Source organism: Perca flavescens, chromosome 3 (genome assembly GCF_004354835.1).
Source record: "Perca flavescens isolate YP-PL-M2 chromosome 3, PFLA_1.0, whole genome shotgun sequence".
Taxonomy (NCBI): domain Eukaryota; kingdom Metazoa; phylum Chordata; class Actinopteri; order Perciformes; family Percidae; genus Perca; species Perca flavescens.
The window spans coordinates 16,204,238-16,223,367 of NC_041333.1; the positions used below are offsets into that span (position 1 = coordinate 16,204,238).

The window sequence follows — 19,130 nt, forward strand, 5'->3', positions numbered from 1 at the left end:
GAGAGGAGCGGGGGCACTCGCCGATACAACGGAGCACTTTTTTGGGCGATTGAGAGGACCTCGTGTGGCTCCGAGCATCTCCCTCCGTCCCTCGGTTGAGTTTAATGTCCGGCGTTGGCTGCCGTCACCCCCTGGATTTTATTTATAACCGACTAGAAAATTGGATGGGACGCAGCGCACACACGGGCAAGACAATCCCGGAAATAGCATGCGTACTCTCAGTCTGTCACGTACGCTCACTGTGGATTTGCATTGCTACAGGCTGCCGTAGGTAAGCGGTGTTTAAACATGTTTGACATTACAGCGGCACATTTATTAGGCTACTGTATTTCACACTCTGAATTGTGTGTTTTGTAAGGTATACTTATTTGTTTAAGGAGGGACCTGATAAGTTGGCAATCAATAGCTGATAAAGACAATAGCCTAAATCTATAGGCTGTCTTTTTGGTGACACGTTTCTAAATTCAGTCTGATTTCAGTCTAACTTCAGTGTAAATGACTGTCAGTAAAAGTGAGTTTTTGTTAGCCTTTATTTCTCTTCTTTTTATACTTAGGCTACTTACTTACTCAGCTAGCTGCTATCTATAGGCTACTTAATTATTGTTATTTTGTTACACTGTATTATTGACCTATAGGCTATTTAAGGCTAAATGCATTGCACAATATAGGCTAAATACTAGGCTACTTATTCACAGCTCACTGACAAGTGGTCTGCAGTGTGCTATTCTTAGGCCTAAAGTGTATAATTTTACTCCACAGATATCCTTCACAGCCTAAACATGTTTATAAAACGGATAAAAACAAATATTCAGCTTGAGAGCACTAAATGAGAGTAACTGGTGAAATGAAGGCAAGAAGAAGAGGACTTGGACATGCAACTTCTAGTGGCTGTGGCAGAGATCCTCTCCATCAGAGAAAGCAGCAGCTCAGCTAGAAAATGAAGCGAGGACGTGAGCTACGTGCGCATCCAGCAGATGACGAGGTGAAATGGAGAGCTTGGGACACACGGACCTTTTAAACCCAAGCTCTTCCCGCGGATCCGCCGCCTCGCAGGAGAGAAGGACGAGCGGCCAGCAGGGCGTCTTCGGAGCCGCAGAGATTCACCACATACACCGATCGGACATGGGGCTTAACGGCTTCTGCGCGGCGCCGGTCGGGAGTCCAACGGCCGCGGAGTTACTCGCGGGTCTGGCCTCTCAGACCGACTCCCCTGCAATCACAACCCCGACGAAGCAGTCCAAAACCGGCGTGCCGCTCTACAATGGCGGGGTGGTGTCTCCATCTGCCACCGTGGAGGGAAGCCACGCAGGCGTTTTGGCTCACACGCCAAACGGTTACCCGGTACAAATCAATGGAGTGGCGGGGGTAACAGGCGGCCCTATATACCCCCTCACCAGCAGAGCCCGTCTGGCGGAGAACGCGGACCGGACAGCTCATGAGAAGTGTCCTTTAGTGATGAGGAGGATCAACGGTGACCTGAAGGCCAGACAGGTGCAACAACAGAAACGCAGAGCAGCTGGAGATAACCGGGACATGGGGTCTGGAACTCCTAACGGTCTCACAATGGGGTCACCGGGGTTAGGAGGTTCTGTGGACCCAGTTTTTGCTGCGGGAGACTCAGACTCTAAGTGGAGAAGGTTGGCAGATGGAAGTGTGGCTCACACGTCTTCAGAGGCCCCCAGAGTGGCCCGAGCAGTTGCCCCGCTTATGGTCCCAGTCAACTGCAGCAGTTCTCATAGCAATCAAATGACTGTCAATCATGTGCACTGTGCCAATCCCCAGTCTCCCTTAACCCATCGTATTAACAACGGACATAAAGTGGCCTCTTCAGGCCCGACAGCTGTACCCAGCCAGACCTCCCACGTCGAGGCTGAGTGCATCCCGACCCCACCACCTTCTGCAGGGGCTGGCTGGTCAGCAGAGCACATAGCCCAGCAGTACATCATCCCCTGCATGAAGTACTATGGCATCTGTGTGAAGGATAACTTCCTGAGCCCTCAGCTGGGCGACAGGGTCCTGGAGGAGGTGGAGGTCCTAAACCGCAGTGGGAAATTTCGGGGCGGGCAGCTGGTGAGCCAGAAGAGCATTCCCTCCCGGAGCATCCGGGGAGACCAGATCGCCTGGGTTGAGGGACGAGAGCCCGGGTGCGAGAGCATCGGGGCGCTGATGGCTCACATTGATGAGGCCGTCATGTACAGCGCTACCAATGGACAGCTGGGGGACTGTGTCATCAATGGACGCACTAAGGTGAGATGAGGAACAGGGTGGGGACAGGTGGGGGTCAGGTGAGAGGAAGTCAGGTAGGGCTATGTCAGAGACAACACAGGCTACAAACAAGCCACTCAGTCTGATGATGGCATTACAATTTGAGCAAGTTGTGGGTTGTGTCATATCTGTTCTGCTCTATCTCTCTTCTCTAATGCCGACATGCAGGCAGGCAGGCAAACACACACACACACACACACACACACACACACACACACACACACACACACACACACACACACACACACACACACACGCACGCACACACACACACACTCACCCACTTACTGAGCATCGGTTAGGATGAGCCCTTCTGTGTTTCTGGCACATGTGAGCTTGATAAGGGGGCAGCGGGTTGAGCCTTCACCCTAAACTGGCCCTGTGCCTGGGTATAGAACCTGCCTAAGTTTGCCCCTGTCTCTATCTTCATACCACTGGTACCCAGAAGAAGAAAACACTTTGTATCTCCACTGCCATCACTTTATATTGGACTTTTGAAGACAACTTTTTCTATCCCCTTTTTCACCCATGCAAACATGGTGCTGACGTAGGAGAGTTTTATTTGTTTTCCTTTATGTCATATCTCATGCCACGTGAGCATGTTTTCTCTATATTCTAACGGGAATATTTTAGCATCTCTTTTCCGTTTATGTTTTTCAGATGCCATGCACAGTTAAGTCAGTGTCCTGTTCTGACTTAAGTCTGGTTTATTCTCCATCCTGAATCTATTGCTAATGTTTCCCCCTGTGACATGGAAATGCAATAGAGTGTAAAACACTCTCACATTAAGTGACTTGTTATTCAGTCTTTCCATCTGTCTGTCTGTCTGTCGGTCTGTCTGTCTGTCTGTCCATTTCATGCCAGTCCAAACTGTTCCCCAACAATGTTCTCTGTGTTTCAATTTGTTCAATCAAGATTTACAATATAACAGATCCAGACAATGCAGATTGGTGTGGTTTGAAACATTTGAACGAAAAACAAGACTGTTGAGTAAATGTTTAGAAATATGCATACATAATTTTTATAGCAAAGTGGCCATTCATATTAAACCACTTAATGAACACACGTGAGAGATTTGTCTAAAACCATCTCCATCTGTGTTTTTCTGTGTACCCATCTCCATGTTTGATATTTAATCATCTACAGCACTGTCTTCGCAGCACCTTGGCCTCTGTGCATGTCTAGTTCGATGTAGTGTTTAAACAGCAATTAGTTTGGCCTCGTACCAGCAGCTTTTGCTCTCTTAAATATGGGCTTTCTGAGCTGCTTTCAAGTCAAAGCCATGACTAGACTGTGACAAAATGACAGCAAAACAGGAAAGTTCAGTGACTATATTGGAACAGGTTAGCTAATATATCTCATTTTCCAAGATCGTGCAAATTTGCAGTTTAGAGTGCAAAAAACTTGGAACCTCTGCGTACTTATGAGTTGCATTCTACTGCGCACAAATGCTGTCTCACTTAGTAAACAGTAATATAAAACCCCTCTTTATCTGTTGACACATTGAGCTGCAGCTTCCTTTTGCGACTGAAGTGGATTTAATCTGTGAAATCAAAAACCCATCAAAGCTGTCGTCTCGATTCACCTGCCTGTTCTGAAGAAGAGGCAGCTTCATTTAGTTTAAAAAATAATAATACTTGAGCTTTGCAGCTTCATTTGATTGCAGTTATGCTATTCACCAGCGCATACATTAATGAAGTGAATATAAAATATATTGCTCTGCATGTTTCTTTTATTGTATCACTCCGGTTGGCACTTGTATGAGGCTTGATAACAGTCAAGAGAAGTGGTCTCCTGGGAAGGAACAGGATTTTAGAACAAGAGGAGATAATTCTTGGGTGGCTAAATTTGTATTGATGGATGCCAGCTTTGTTGTTTATATATCTATACCTTTGGGAAGCGTATCAGGATGTAATGTTGTGTTTATCGATTGCTAACAAAGTTATTCATTTTCTCTTATTTGGCATGGCGATGACCAAGTGATTTCCAGATAAAAAAAATTGCCAAACAACAATTAGCCAGATCTCTCCGTTTAACCGTGGTATAAGTAAAACGACAAAAAAAAAAGTTAAATGCTGCAAAGTACAAAATGTCCTGGCTGGTGTTCCTGTAGAGGAGGGCAGGAGACAGCTTAGCAATATAGGCAATGATGGACTATGCAAGAGAGAAAGAGGAGAGATATAGTGATAGGAAAAGAAAAGAGGAGGATCAGGGTGGAGTACATCCAGATAGAAGGTCACTGCGTCTTTTCCATCCTCCTAATCCCAAACCTTCTTTTTTTTTCTACTAGTTCCTTCATTTTTTTTCACTTTCCTTCTTGTCTTTTATTCTGACCTGCTTTTCCTTTCCCCTGTCCTTTACTTCACTGCTTTTATCCTTTTGTCTTATCAACCCCCTTATTTGCTACTTGGACAAAATATTTCCCAGCCGTTACCTTGGTAACAGGCCCATACAGAGTAGAGCTCTGCATTGTGTATGAAAGAGATGTACTAGGAGAGGGACTGGAAATGCCCAAAAATAATGAGACCTACAGTAGAGAGGATTAGAGTAACACTGGAATGGTGATTTAGTTGACAGTGAAGGGTTAAGGTGGGAAAGTCTTGTGTTGTGGGGTAAAGAAAAACAACTTAGTGCAGGGAACGTGTCCCATGAAGGGGGAGGGGATAGACTGGAAGTGCGATTGGAAGGAGCTGGGGGAGCAAGGAGTGGGAGGATAGTGTTGAGCGAGTGAGAAGGGGCGATGCAGCAGAAGCTTCGGCATAAAGAGAACGTCTCCTGCAGCAGCGTGTCCTCAGATGCCCCTCCTGTAGAGCTCGACAGTGTGGTTCCGGAAGTATAAATCGGATTAATTTTCTATGGTCCGGGACCCATAGGGGGTCCTCAGGGTTACTGCAGGGCGGTGGGGGGGGGAGCACCAAATTACTCTTTATATATGCATTTAATGAAACGCCAATGGAGATATCGAATTGTGAAAATCACTTCCGGAACCAGAGCCATAGAGTTCAGCAGTGCCACCATGCAGGCTGGAGCTTGAGGTCATACGATGCGGCAACATGACCTCCTAGCTAGCATGTTTGGATGGATGATGGATGATGGATGATGGATGGATATCTTGGCTTCTCCTGCTTTTCTCTGTTTTATCTCATTGTAAAATTAATCTTTGAGTTCTGGATTTCTTGTCAGGCATAACAAGCATTTGAAGACATCCATGTAGTATTTTACAGACTAAATAATTAATCGCTCAATTGTGAAAAATAACCGTCAGATTAATAAATAATGAAACAATAATCGTTAGTTGCAGTCCTAAAATGCACTCACTTTTCAAGTTAGAATTAGTATAAGGTATGGACACACACACACACACACACACACACACACACACACACACACACACACACACACACACACACACACTCACTCACCCACTTACATCACAGAGTGTTTCTCTAATGTTCAGAGGTGACTCATGCATAATGAGTGCCATTCGTGCCAAAGCAGAACTGACTCATAGGGGCTGGGCAAATTTTCCAGCTTTTTTGTTGTTTTATGTTCACATAAAATATAAAAAACTATGATATTCAACAACAACAAAATAGATGGCATTTGAATATTTGAGTATGCTTTTAATTCAACAATCTATTCCTTATTAAAGGTACAGATAGCAGCGCATTCTCCAAATATGGTCACTGCCTAAAACAGCAAACAGGGCAGAAACTTTCAAGTACTTCATCTTTTTCATTTATCAGAGCAAACAATGCGCTACTGACCTATGGCCATCACACACACACACACACACACGCACGCACACACGCACGCACACAGATATCACTCTAGTTGGTGTGACTCAGCATTAACTAGAGGCCGATACTTTGTAACCTCTTATAGGTAAGAAAACATTTTTGCACACCTCTTTTGTCGGGCAGGTGCGTAGGATATGATCAAGAGTAGCAGATACAATTTTTTTTAGAGAAAATCCCGCACACAGACCACGTTTCTGTCTCAGACCTTCATCAGGTAAATTTACCTGATGAAGTTCTGAGACCGAAACTTATTTACTTATTATTATTTCTAATAAATTATTGTTTGCATAATGGTCAGTGTGCTGGATTTTCTTATAGGTAACACAGATCAGTTGAAACCAGTCCAGCATTGTTTTGTAGGATTCTCGTACGGTACAGATTTGATCATTGGCAAATTATCAAAGATGTTTTATCAATATTAATAAAGTTATGAATATGGTTATTAATAACTTTATCAAATCGACAAACAATCAAAACGGGGCACCACCCTGCAAGTCTGGGACCAATAATCAAACTGTGGAACAGTCTCATTTCTGTGGTAATCCTTTAAAAAGGAAATAAAGGAAGGGGTGAATCCAAGCACAGACCTGATCGACCAGCAATTATTACAACAAGTACACAAATAATTACAAGCAACTGCTAATTAAGTATAATAAGATTTATTAACATTACAATTATCAGTAGCTAATCAATAATCCTTCAATAATAAACTTACAATATCACAACCAAAACAAAGCAAAAACAAAGCAGCGTGTGTGTGTGTGTGTGTGTGTGTGTGTGTGTGTGTGTGTGTGTGTGTGTGTGTGTGTGTGTGTGTGTGTGTGTGTGTGTGTGTGTGTGTGTGTGTGTGTGTGTGTGTGTGTGTGTGTGTGTGTGTGTGTGTGTGTGTGTGTGTGTGTGTGTGTGTGTGTGAGAAAGAGGAGGGGCAGTGTCAAAATGTAGTCCTAACACAAAAAACAAAATGGCTACTCCTGTGAGCTGCACAAAACTATTTAGCCTCAAGAGGGCCGTAGTGGTGCTGCGTGCACGGGGAGGGGCTGAAGAAGCCGAGGGGGTTGCTAGGCAACGCGCACGCTTAGACTAGTATGCTAGGTCATGTGTTAGCTCTGTACACGGTGATGCCGACTCCACGTGTGAAGCTAGCACCGTTAGCTCGGGAACTACAAGCTAGCTTGTGTCCGTGTAGGTGTATATGTGTGTGTGTGTATAATTAGTAAAAGGAGACAGGGTAAAGAAGGGAAAACACTCTGATCTTAGTTATCGATAATGACCCGCCCCCCTCAGCTACTCAGGTCTGGACCACACGTGTAGTTAGGACAGACTGAGACTTTTGACTTACTGAGGGAAACTTTATAACCACTCCAGTGGCTAACAGCTGATTTCGCGATTCTATCGCAGACAGTAACTAAACTCCGTAAAAGGAGTGATTTAGCAGGTAGCGATTACGGTTTACCAAGCTACTTAACACAACAAAAATCAAACAGTATAGTGATCAGTTATACATTCACAGCAACAGATTAATAACCAGATATGGCCAATACATGATTACAATCAGATCACATTAATGGCACAAGCGGTAGCGAACCCTTTGCTCATTAATAACAAACCAAAACGCACTAGTTTTAACATCTGCCCAGAACTGTGTAAAGCCATAGTGTTTGCGTTGTTTGTTAGTTAATCTCCTGCTAGAGGTTAACGATCCGTTTCGTCCAGAGCAGGGGACGATACGTGATCCAGGTCGACAAGCAAGAAACAGAACGCCGTCCTTTTCTTGAATCCAGGCTGATTAAACCCGCTGCAGACAAAGGAATACTCGGCCAGTATTTCCTCGGATCCCCTTTGTATATCAGGCCGATATAAAATTGTCCCAGCTCAAAACTCGACCAGCGAGGTGATGCTGGCTAGCTAGTCCGGACTAGTGCTTCCTGTCAGCAACCGCGGGTTACCGTGAAAGCAAAGAAACACACGCACCGACAGCTTTTATCCTTCCTCCGCCTCCTAGTGGCGGGGTGGTGCATTCAAAGACCCGACAGCCAATGGGAAAAGTGCAACCTTATCACAAGTGTGAAGCAGTTCTTTGTCTCACCACCAGTCTGCCTTGCCGTCCTCGTGTTGAATGCACATTCTCCATTTTGCGAAGCTGCGGCTTGTAGGAGTTTGGTGAAACTGGCTTTGGGATTCACATGTAGGCCAAGATCCTTTGTCTTGCCTTCAGCTCAATCTGAGCCAAATCACTGTTTAACTAGCTTCTTGGTCCCCAACAGTTTGTTCTGCAGTTCATCCATAAATCAAATGATCTAAGGTTATTATGTCCTCAGAAACCATTATCCAGCCTATAGAAGCAGCAAGGAACACTGCACAGATATAAGCTGGGAGGGACAAAGCAGTTCATCATCATTCAGTTTAGTTCATCCTTCCCTTTTCTCAAATCCAATCTGGTAGAAACTATTAATAATAACGGAACCTGATTAACATCACGCATTGTCTCGTCCAGACTGCTTGTGATTCATCAGCTGTGGATATTAAGCAAGATGACTGTGCTGCTTGACAGTTATTGAGTCAAGTGGTTTCAACCCCGGAGATGGCAAACCTCTGTCATGCTGAAGTATGCTTAAGCAAGACCCTGGCCCACTCCCAACATGGACTCTCATACTGTGATGTGAGATTCCCATAAGGGCTCAGGGTTGTCCCACTGTGAAATTGAGAGGACTTTGAGGACTCTCTCGCAGACGTTTTGAGCCTGTCAACACACACTTTTCATAAGTTTGCTTGAAGAAATGCTTTTTTTGTCTAGCTCTTTATTCTGGAATTCATGATCAAGTTGATTTGTTTTCGTCTGATTTGATCGAACAGTGTTACGTAGAAGTCGTTAGTATATTAAAAAAAAAGTTTTAAAGTGGACACGACTGGACCAGAGATTCTTTTCTAGCTCCAGAGCTGCTGGTCTGTAGTTGACCCTGCACTCTACATAAGGGGTTAATTAGAAGAGAATGTAGGTTACCTATGGAGGTTTGTATACCATCATAAAATCAAAATAGTTTGTTCATCGAAATGAGTAACCATATGGTATGATCTGTACATAATCAAATCCTTCACCTCTCTTCTTTCTTTCTGTATTTGCATTTCATACATCCTCTTCTCTATACTTGCACATGCAAGAATAGCACATGTGAGCGACATTAAATATAGTTTTTTCGTCAATGTCATTCCAATTGATTATTACATCTCTCAATGACCGACATTAAGTCATGGCGAGCCACCAGCTAATTTTCTTTTAGCAGCACAGCAATCCCTGGCTTTATGTTACTTTAAATAAAAAAATGATCATGATGTGTTTGACGCAATGTGGTATAGACATTTTTTATGTGGGGAAAAAATCCACAGATACCCTAAATTGAGGAATTGGAATTAGTAGGGATAAAATTTTTGTTTGCTAAATTCTCTTCAGTGTTTTTGATCATCAGAGTACCAGCAACGTCCTTCTCTCTGTTTTAACGTTCTTCCCCTCACTCTTTCTCCTTGACAAGCAGTACTCGCTGTGTTTGTTCAAGCTTAACTATGCCCTCACCCCTCCTCACCCCTCTCTCTACCATCACTCCTCTTATCAGAATATGCGTGCAGCGTTGGAGTTTATTTTTGTTCCTTGTCCACAACAGCCTGTTCTGACTGGCCGGCTGTCACTTTGGCAGCTCAGGTATCTACCCAGTGATGTCATTAGGCCATTAATGGTGGTGCATGGCAGACAGGTGGTTGGTGCCAATTAAGACTTTCACTCACTGTGGGCACAGATCTCGGCAGAGATGAAAGAGCGAGCAGGGCAGAAACGACAGATAGGATCGAGACGTGTTGTGTCACGCTGTGTGACTGAACGTTTTTGTGTGTGTAAGCTACTGAGAGAAGGAGATTGTAACCGTGCATATGTATGTGAAACTGGTTAGAATACCAGTAAAGTTTTTGTAAAGCCTAGAGTTGGTGTAGAATAAATAACATAAACCTCCATCTAAATTATATGCCTGTCTTGTGCAAGCTTTGATATAGACATGATTGTGTGTGTGTGTGTGTGTGTGTGTGTTTATGCTGCAGGCTTGGGCTGAGCTGTCTGGTCTGGCATATTAAATGTTTATCGTGGTTAATTATAGTTGTTAAGACTTGAACCATGTTGATAAAAGCTGTGTACTGGGAAAACACACTTCCTTGAATAAATGCAAATAAACACTCTCATCCTTTTGTGTATAGAGAAAAATCCATCCTTGAACACGGAATATTTGTATTAAATTTAGGGCTGTCAATCGATTTACTAATTAATTGCACAATTTGCTGTAATTAATCGCGATTAATTGCTTTTTTAAATTGAGACTGAAGCTTGTAATAATGGATATTTAAATGCTAAATCACTTAACTTTGCAAATATGAAGAAAAAACCAAACAAGGAAAGGTTCTGCTAAGTTCAGAATGTTTAATATCTTTCAGAACAACAGCAGCAACAATTTGGCTTATTTAGTCTTGCTGAAGGCTGCTGAAACGGCTAGAAACTGTCTGACTTGAGAGCAGTTTTTTGTCACCGTCCCCGGCTGCTGTCACCTGCTCTCGTCTACTTTACAGGCGAGGCGCAGTTCATCTCCAACGAGCCTATGTTCAGTCGCCGGCAGGGCAGTCGGGACTCACCCGGAAGTGAGGAGTGCAATGAGGTGACTAGTCTCTCAAAATCTGACGAAAATCTTTTAAACTGACTTTTTGTTGAGCTGAAATGAAGACAGATTCAGCAACTGCACGGCTTATTTCTCGCTTAAAATGTTTTCAGAAACATGTTTCAGTGAACTATCTTAGTACAATATGAGATCGTATTCTGAACGGCCGCCATGACAGTCTGGCTCTCAGCTCTCAACATCCGGAGAAAACAAACCCATGTGACGCGTTCGTCCAATCAGCTGCCGGTTTTCATTACTTGGGCAACAATACCGAGTAGCGCCGCCTGCTGTTATGGAGACGTATTACGTTTCTCAGTCGCCACATGAAGTAAACAAACACAGCTGCGTTAATTTCGTTAATTTTTTTTAACGAGTTAAATATTAAAAAATTAACGCAAAAATTAACGCGTTAATTTTGACAGCCCTAATTAAATTACATAAAAGATTAATGCACACGAGAAACAAACAAGACCCACTCTTTACAACATTGCTCCATAGCGCTACTAATGGTCAAAAACTCAGGGTAGCTTTATCCAAGCTGTTGCTTTAATATGAAAAACATATTGTGCGCACACACACACACACACACACACACACACACACACACACACACACACACACACACACACACGCAATGAGACCAAATGACGAATGTTTGCCAAAATTAAAGGAACTTCTAATTATTCTAAATCGCATTTGGATTACAATAATGTTTCTAATGATCACGATCAACACATATTTTTCTTGTGTGCGTTTGACATTGACGTTGACGCAGCAGGTCTGCTTGTCTGCCGGAGCTCCGGAGCAAAAGGTCCGGAGGTTAATGAGCTCTGACTGCGCCAGTTAGTCAGTAATGAGAGCTGACAATGGCGGCTGAACAGAGTCACACAACCAAACTCACTTGGCTGCGAATGAGGAGAGAAACACCTCATGTTCCTCTTGTGGGGAGCACACTGCCATCCCCACAAGAGGAGGCGGGGGAGGGCAGTGTGCTCTCTGACCGAAGCCCTGCTACACAAAACATCACTTTTATTTGAGGTTCACAAATAACACGAGAACAGGTGCGTTTGTCTTAGTCTTTTTTGGGCCGCTCACACCTAATCAGACTAATTGAAGCCAGATGGTGTGTCAGCTGAATGTGAGCCCTACATATATCACTTCATCAAATGTGTTCACCATTTGCCTGAAGAAGACCCAATTGGGTCGAAACATTGCATTTTATATTAAATATGGAAGTTTAAAGCAGTGTTGTGGACATTACCTTCTTTTCGTTTTAAGTACTTTCATTTGTCATGCACCCAGAAGGTGGGATGTGCACACAGTTACTTTTATAAAAAAAAAAGCATTTGTCTTAGAAACCTGCGCAAGCGCTGTCTGATCTCCTCAGGGTTGAGACTCTTACACTGTAGTACGAGGGCTTACTAGACCCCGTGTCAGGTGAGTTAAATCGATAGTGCAGCGGTACAGAACCTGTTAGTCATAAATGATAGTGTCCGTGAACAGAGCTGAAGTGATGCAGCGACTCCTGATATTGTAACTTTTGCTTCCTGTGTAGAACAACATAAGTCAAGATAGTGACACTATCCTCCTTTGTTGTCATCCTGGAGAGATAAAAGAGAGGTTATTACTCTACACGCTGCCAACTATCATCACCTGGAATCTCGCTCCGCCAGCATAGGCTGATATCAGTCAGTGACTCGGCTGTAGACGTTTCCTTCTCCGTCTCAGCAGAGCAGGAACATACTGATCCTTTGCCACAGCCACTGGGAGACAGTTTGGAAACTATTTACACAACTCCAGCCTGAAACATGAGCTGATGGTACGTCATAGTGACACACAGGCTGCTTAGCGCAATTTCACCGCCGTTGCAGTACATTTGCAGTGCTAAGGTCCCACAGTGGCCCTGGACTGGAATGCACATTGACTGAAGAGCTCTCACGCAGGTCTTGGTTCCCGCGGACTCCCCAGAGAAAGCAGCGCTCTCCTGCTTCACAGCCTCCAACACATAGACGTCAAGCAGGGGAAATACCAACGCGAGACCATTGTTTGAACGTGGATATTCTGTCTGCAGATCATTTTGTAGCTGGAAAAAACAGCTGACACAATTCTCTGCTCCTTCTCCCTCTTCGTGACTGTGTTCCACAAATTACACCATGGGATATTGTATTAAGTATGCAAAAAAAAAAAAAAAAAAAACAGTTTACAATGGAGCAGTGGGAGAGCCAAATGGCGAGAGAGAAGAAATACCTTAGGTCGATGCCATCTTATCCAGCACGTGTTGTCAAAACAACAAAAAAACGTATGTTGTCATGATGCTGCATCTAGTGTTTTTATTCACAGTCTACGGTGGACAAAAATGCACAGCTAACAATCCCATTTCTTCTGTTTTAGGCGATGGTCGCTTGTTACCCAGGGAACGGGGCAGGGTACGTCCGCCATGTTGACAACCCTAACGGTGACGGACGCTGTATCACGTGTATCTACTATCTCAACAAGAACTGGGATGCCAAGGTACATTCATGAAATCAATATTCATTTCATTTAGAAAAGAATTGCTTTTTTTTTTTAAAACACTTTAAAACACGAGTACACCGCTGAGTAAATAAACAAAAATAATGTATTTCCAGCATCAGGTGTGCACACACAACACACCTGATACAGACAGGCTGAAATGTATGTACATTGAGTGACTGTGTTATGTGGGCGTTTGTAGAAACAAGGAGGGTTGCTACAGATCTACCCTGAAGGCAAAAACGTGGTAGCCAGCATCGAACCTTTGTTTGACCGGCTGCTCATCTTCTGGTCGGACCGCAGGAACCCACACGAAGTCAAGCCAGCCTACGCCACTCGGTCAGTAACTCATAAACATGCTACACACGCATATAAATTTATGTCATGGTTTTTCTTTATTTTATTTTATACGCCATGTTCATTATAATGTAAATAAAGTGTAAATGAGTGGATGAATTATTTAACAGTTTGCACTGGAAACAAGAGTAGATTTATTCTAATTTTGAATTAACGAGCCAAGCAGGTTAAATAGTACACGCGCGCGCGCGCGCACACACACAAACACACACATGCACACACACTATTGGTGCTTTAGCTCTTCTTCCCCTTTCCTGCTCTCCTCTCTCCTCAAGGGATGCTTGTTTTTTAATGAATTTATATCCCACACATACGGTTATTTACATCATAGCACCAAATAGTTGTGTCCATCGAGAGCACACGACACATACTCTTTTTACTCCTGCATTTCCTCTTCTTCACTCCTCTCCATCTGGCTACTGGTGGGGGGGGCAAGGTGGAGCCGAAGGCAGGAAGTATGTGTTTCCTGAGGGGGTCAGTGGGAAGTAGAGGGGAGGAAGGTTCGATTGCAGGACTCGTGCTGGAGAGGCACAGACATAAGAGACAGGAATAAACAACCCAGCCCCACCAGAGAGACTTGAAACTGTAGAAATTAACCCTCTGCAGCCTTGGACAGCTGCTGCCGTCTGCGCTTCACTGTCGTGCAAGATATTATTTTGTAATCTGTTGTCTCTAGCTGGGTCAAAAATGGCCTTTAAAGACCAATTTTTTGGCCGTTTTGATCAGATTTTTCAAGGGCAATTTGGTCCTTATCACGTACAGTTTTTCATTCACTGCTAAGCTACATTTATATACTACACCTAAACAGAAACATTTGACCAAATGAACTGTAAATAAACTGTTTTTACTTATCAATTCAGGGCATTTTAGGGACTTAATGTCTTACGTCACACAGCCATTTCATGGACCTTGCTTAAACTTAAGCCCAGTTAATTCTTTCACTAGAAAACAGCTAATTTAGTTTGGTTTTCAGTTTTATATTGTAGTGACAAAAGAGATTATCTCTTGTCGTAGTATTATTAAGATCTCTTTGTTCTTTTTCTGTTTTACAGCTATGCCATCACAGTCTGGTACTTTGATGCCAAAGAGAGAGCTGAAGCTAAAGAGAAGTACAGATTGGGTAGGCTTTCTTTTCTTTAGTCGTAATTCAATGTCAGTTTCACTTTTTCTTTCCTAGCTTGATAATGCACTGTATTGCCTCTGGTTATAATTGGTGCCACTTAATACTGTATGTAATTAACATGCTCTTTCTCTATTGCTTGTGTAGCATCAGGACAGAAAGGTGTTCAAGTGCCTGTCACCCAAAACAGCAGGACATAAATCTCATCTGATCACTGGAGAGCACTCCGAAAGTATTATGTGCCTTCCTGAACTGCTAATGGTCGTCGCGATCAAAAAGGGGAGACACTGGTAAACTGTCAGTCACCAATGCAGCTCCATGCCACTCCTACGGTGTCAGCTGTCGGATTCTCGCCACGGGCTGCGATCTGATGTTTCTCCGCCATGCGATCGGGCTGCTTTATCAAAGACGCGGCAGATATAGAGCACAACAGACTCCATTGTGTGGCAGAGGTGAGATCGTAATTATGCGTCGTGGCTAAAGAAGAAGAAAATAACTTTGACGTCTCCCTGACTAATGTATGAAGACCTCAAGCTGAAAAGAAACGGAATTGTTAATTTATTTAGTTTTTTTTTTGGTTTTTTTGCCTGTTCGGTTATAAGTGATGCTGTGATGTATTGAGAAATCATTGTTTTACTCTGCTCTTGTGTCATTTTCAATTCAAACACAAGGAGCATTAATGATGAATCAGTGGGCAGACATTGGGGGGGAAATCAATGGCGTTGTCCCTGGAATGACTTATTTCCCTTTGTCTCATGATGTGGGATCCTGCGTAAAAACAGAGGCACAGAAAAGAGAAAAGTTGCCCTTTGGCACTCATGCAGTCAGTCCAGGTTCAAGCAGTAACCCTAAACATTACAGGGACACACACTTAAAAACTTACATGAGGAGAACTCTATGCTGTAGTTTGATTCTATATAGCACACTAAGTAGTTCAATAAGTGTTTCTGGACTTCTTTATTCCGAATCAGGCTAGGACTAAAATATCTTTTGCAACAGTCTCAAAATGTTAGAGTGACAAAATCGCTGAATAATCCAGCACGGGCGTTTCTTTCTTTTCTGTCGATACAATGCGAGAAGCTGCACTCTTTATTTTGTTTTATTTTTTTACGTAACTCATGTGCAGTGCTCTCTGTATGACACGGCTCACACTTGAGACAAGAGGAAAGCTTTCCAGTGATGGGGGTAAAAACAGGGTTTTGTGTGTGTGTGTGTGTGTGTGTGTGTGTGTGTGTGTGTGTGTGTGTGTGTGTGTGTGTGTGTGTGTGTGTGTGTGTGTGTGTGTGTGTGTGTGTGTGTGTGTGTGTGTGTGTGTGTGTGTGTGTGTACCTGTTTTACTATATTCGTGGGGTCCAAAAACCGGGGACTACAGTATACTTGTGGGGTCTGCACAGACTTGTGGGGACCAAAATGCTGGTCCCCACGAGTTTAAAGGGCTGTTTGAGGGTTAAGACTTGGTTTTAGGGTTAGAATTAGGTTATGGTTAAGGTTAGGGTAAGGGTTAAGGTTAGGCATTTAGTTGTGATGGTTAAGGTTAGGGTAAGGGGCTAGGGAATGCATTATGTCGATATGTCCCCACAAAGATAGTAATACAGACTTGTGTGTGTGTGTGTGTGCGTGTGTGTGTGTGTGTGTGTGTGTGTGTTCGCTCATTAGCCTGTATGCACATTCAACCTGACTCTTACCTGTTCTTAACAAGATGGACACTTGTCGGACAAACCTGCCCAAACAAAAGACCATCTACTTTATAAAGCACAGCGTTAAGCATACACTGTATGTGAACTGCAGGGTCAAACTACTGCGTTCTCATCTGTGGGATCGAATGTTTGTGTGTTAAAGTGTACTTGCATATGTATGTGACAATTTTCACTGTCTCAAAGAAGGTTGCAAAATTGTCAGCAGATTGCTAAGAAGAAGGTTATTTAAAAAAGAAAAAAAAAAAAAAAAAAAAAAGCACTTTATTGTTTAAAATGCCATGCGTTAATGATAGAAAAAATATAACAAAAAATGTAGATTAATGCCTTCATGCTGGGGATAATATGGTCATTCAAATGCAATAGAAACTAAAACAATGAGAACAAAGTGAACTTGTTTGCCTTTTTTTATTTTGGAATATTTAATTAAACCTGTCTGTTTTTGTACACAAATAATTTTGTTATTGATTTACTGGGAGAAAATCCCAGCTGAATCCCAGTTTTATTCAGCTAGGGAGATATGACCAAGGGAGCAGCACAAGACACATTATCAAAATAAACTAAAATCAGTCTCAGTCATTCGCTATGTAAATTACAGAAAACTAATTGCAGGGTATTCGTTGATGAATATCACCACCAAGTCCATCTGTATATTTGGATGTGACATATGGCTTAAATAAACAACATTTTAGTATATCAGAAGAGTAATCAGTTATCAGTTGTCAAAATGGCAAACTATTTCAGCTTCAATCATTCTAGTTGTACTGTGAAGGAAAGTACACCAAAGCTTAAGTGTAATTAAGTCCTATTTTGAGAGACCAAGAGCACAAAAAATAAGCAGAAAGTTAGTTGTATACAGTAAAAAAAGGTTATTAATAAAACTTGTGCTTTGTGACTTTTTGTGCAGGACATAGATACACTCGGCAGGAGGCCATAATAATAATCAAACCACTGGCATAAAAGATAGAAGTCTTAAATGATATGAATTGTTCTGTAAATGCCTTGAAAGTGTACCGAATCATGTACAGTACTCGATGAATATTATCCAGTTTTTAACATGCTGAATATTCAATAGGAGTCTGCGTCGTCTCAAAATGACACACAAAGAAATTTGGGTATTCCCGGGAACTTAAACACAGATAGCACGGACAAAAAGTACAATGAGCAGAATAGCATTTCCCAAATCTATTGGATCTTGTTGGATTCAAGGTCCGATTGAAACGATAAATTAAAGAAACCTGAGCCGAGTTAACGTGGACCAGCAGGGTTTTGTGAAACCAACCATTTACTGCAAATGTTTTGAGTTGCCGTTAAACTGTAGGCTATATTGAGGATGATTATTCAAAAGCTCTTCCTGGCATTACTGCAAAGAAGATCAAAGACACAAAATGTATTGAAAACAAGTACAAAGTGACTTTTAAAATGTCTCAACACCACTGTCATAGGCCTACATGTGGATGGTAACTGTCTGAATTATACAAGAGGTCATGTATGTGTTGTTTCTGGGGATTATCTCAGATAATGATAGAAATGTATTAATTTATTTTAGGTGTGTAACTAACATGTACAGTGAATAGATAATATCATAGGCGGAGTTTGACATTCGAGCCAGGGGGGGCAAAAAAAAAAAAATAACTCATTGTAGCAACTGAGACCTGGGGAACACAGCACGATCACATATGGACAAAACAAACATGCTAAATTAACATATGTTTATTTTTTTAAGCAGATTTGAATTTACATTGTAACAATTTAAAACCTCGAGCTCAATTTAGTTAAAAAAAGAAGTCCATAACACATATAATTCTTGAGCGACAGATGCAAAAAATCCACAACAATCTCTGTCCCCACAGGGCAGGCACAGACACAGCCGCTCTGCTGCTGCGCAGGCTGTACGCTTCTCTGTTCACAACGCTGCCTGTTCTGCTTAACGTGAAAAAGCTTAACGTGGTTTAATGTACCTCAACAACGATCACCAAATTTATCATGGCCATATCTTGAAATGAACACTTATGCCTGTCAAAAGAACTTGACAGGCTATGGCGAGGAAAAAGCGAGGAAAAAGCTTGTACCTAAACAATGATTACCAAATTTCTCTCATATTGCTCCTCATAACCACTGAAAACTGTCAAAAAAATCTAACCAGAAATGTGGTGATGATTGATCGTTGTTTAGGTATATTAAACCACGTTAAGCTTTTTCATGTTAGGACTTATAAAGCCCATGAGAACCGTTGGGAGTCAACCAACAGCTGCTCCGCTGCCTTGCTGAAAATGTGAAGCAGAAACGCAAAATGTCAGATAACGTCCATAATAATCGGACTTTGGGTTCTATTTTTTTGACAGTTTTCCGTGGTTATGAGGAGCAATATTAGAGAGAAATTTGGTAGGCCTAATCATTGATCATTGTTTACGTACATTAAACCTGACCTGCGCGAAAGAGAAAAAAACGTATGCGTCATTGTACCCAGCACTTCTGGAAATGTACCTCCGAATGCGTCTCTGTCCCCAGCACATTTCAAACCAAACTGACGCCCTGGGGCACGGCTGTGTTGGAGCACAATAGACAGACGGTGGCAGAATGCCCCGACACTTAAATTCAACTAACATGTAGGTTAACAGTGAACAATCAGTGTTGGACCTCCAGTCTGTTGAGATGCCTCTCCAAACGCAGAAACCAAGCGCAATCGCACCAT

The 19,130-nt window shown here is 42.6% G+C and overlaps 1 protein-coding gene across 1 annotated transcript; it reads left to right on the forward strand.

Annotated features, from left to right (window-relative positions):
• Positions 1-15,605, forward strand: egln2 (egl-9 family hypoxia-inducible factor 2). The gene is made up of 6 exons (XM_028573081.1): positions 1-271; positions 760-2,247; positions 13,145-13,264; positions 13,467-13,603; positions 14,674-14,741; positions 14,889-15,605. The coding sequence occupies exons 2-6, from the start codon at positions 988-990 to the stop codon at positions 14,939-14,941; spliced, it is 1,638 nt and encodes a 545-aa protein (XP_028428882.1). The 5' UTR covers positions 1-271; positions 760-987; the 3' UTR covers positions 14,942-15,605.
• Positions 15,606-19,130: the final 3,525 nt, after the last annotated feature.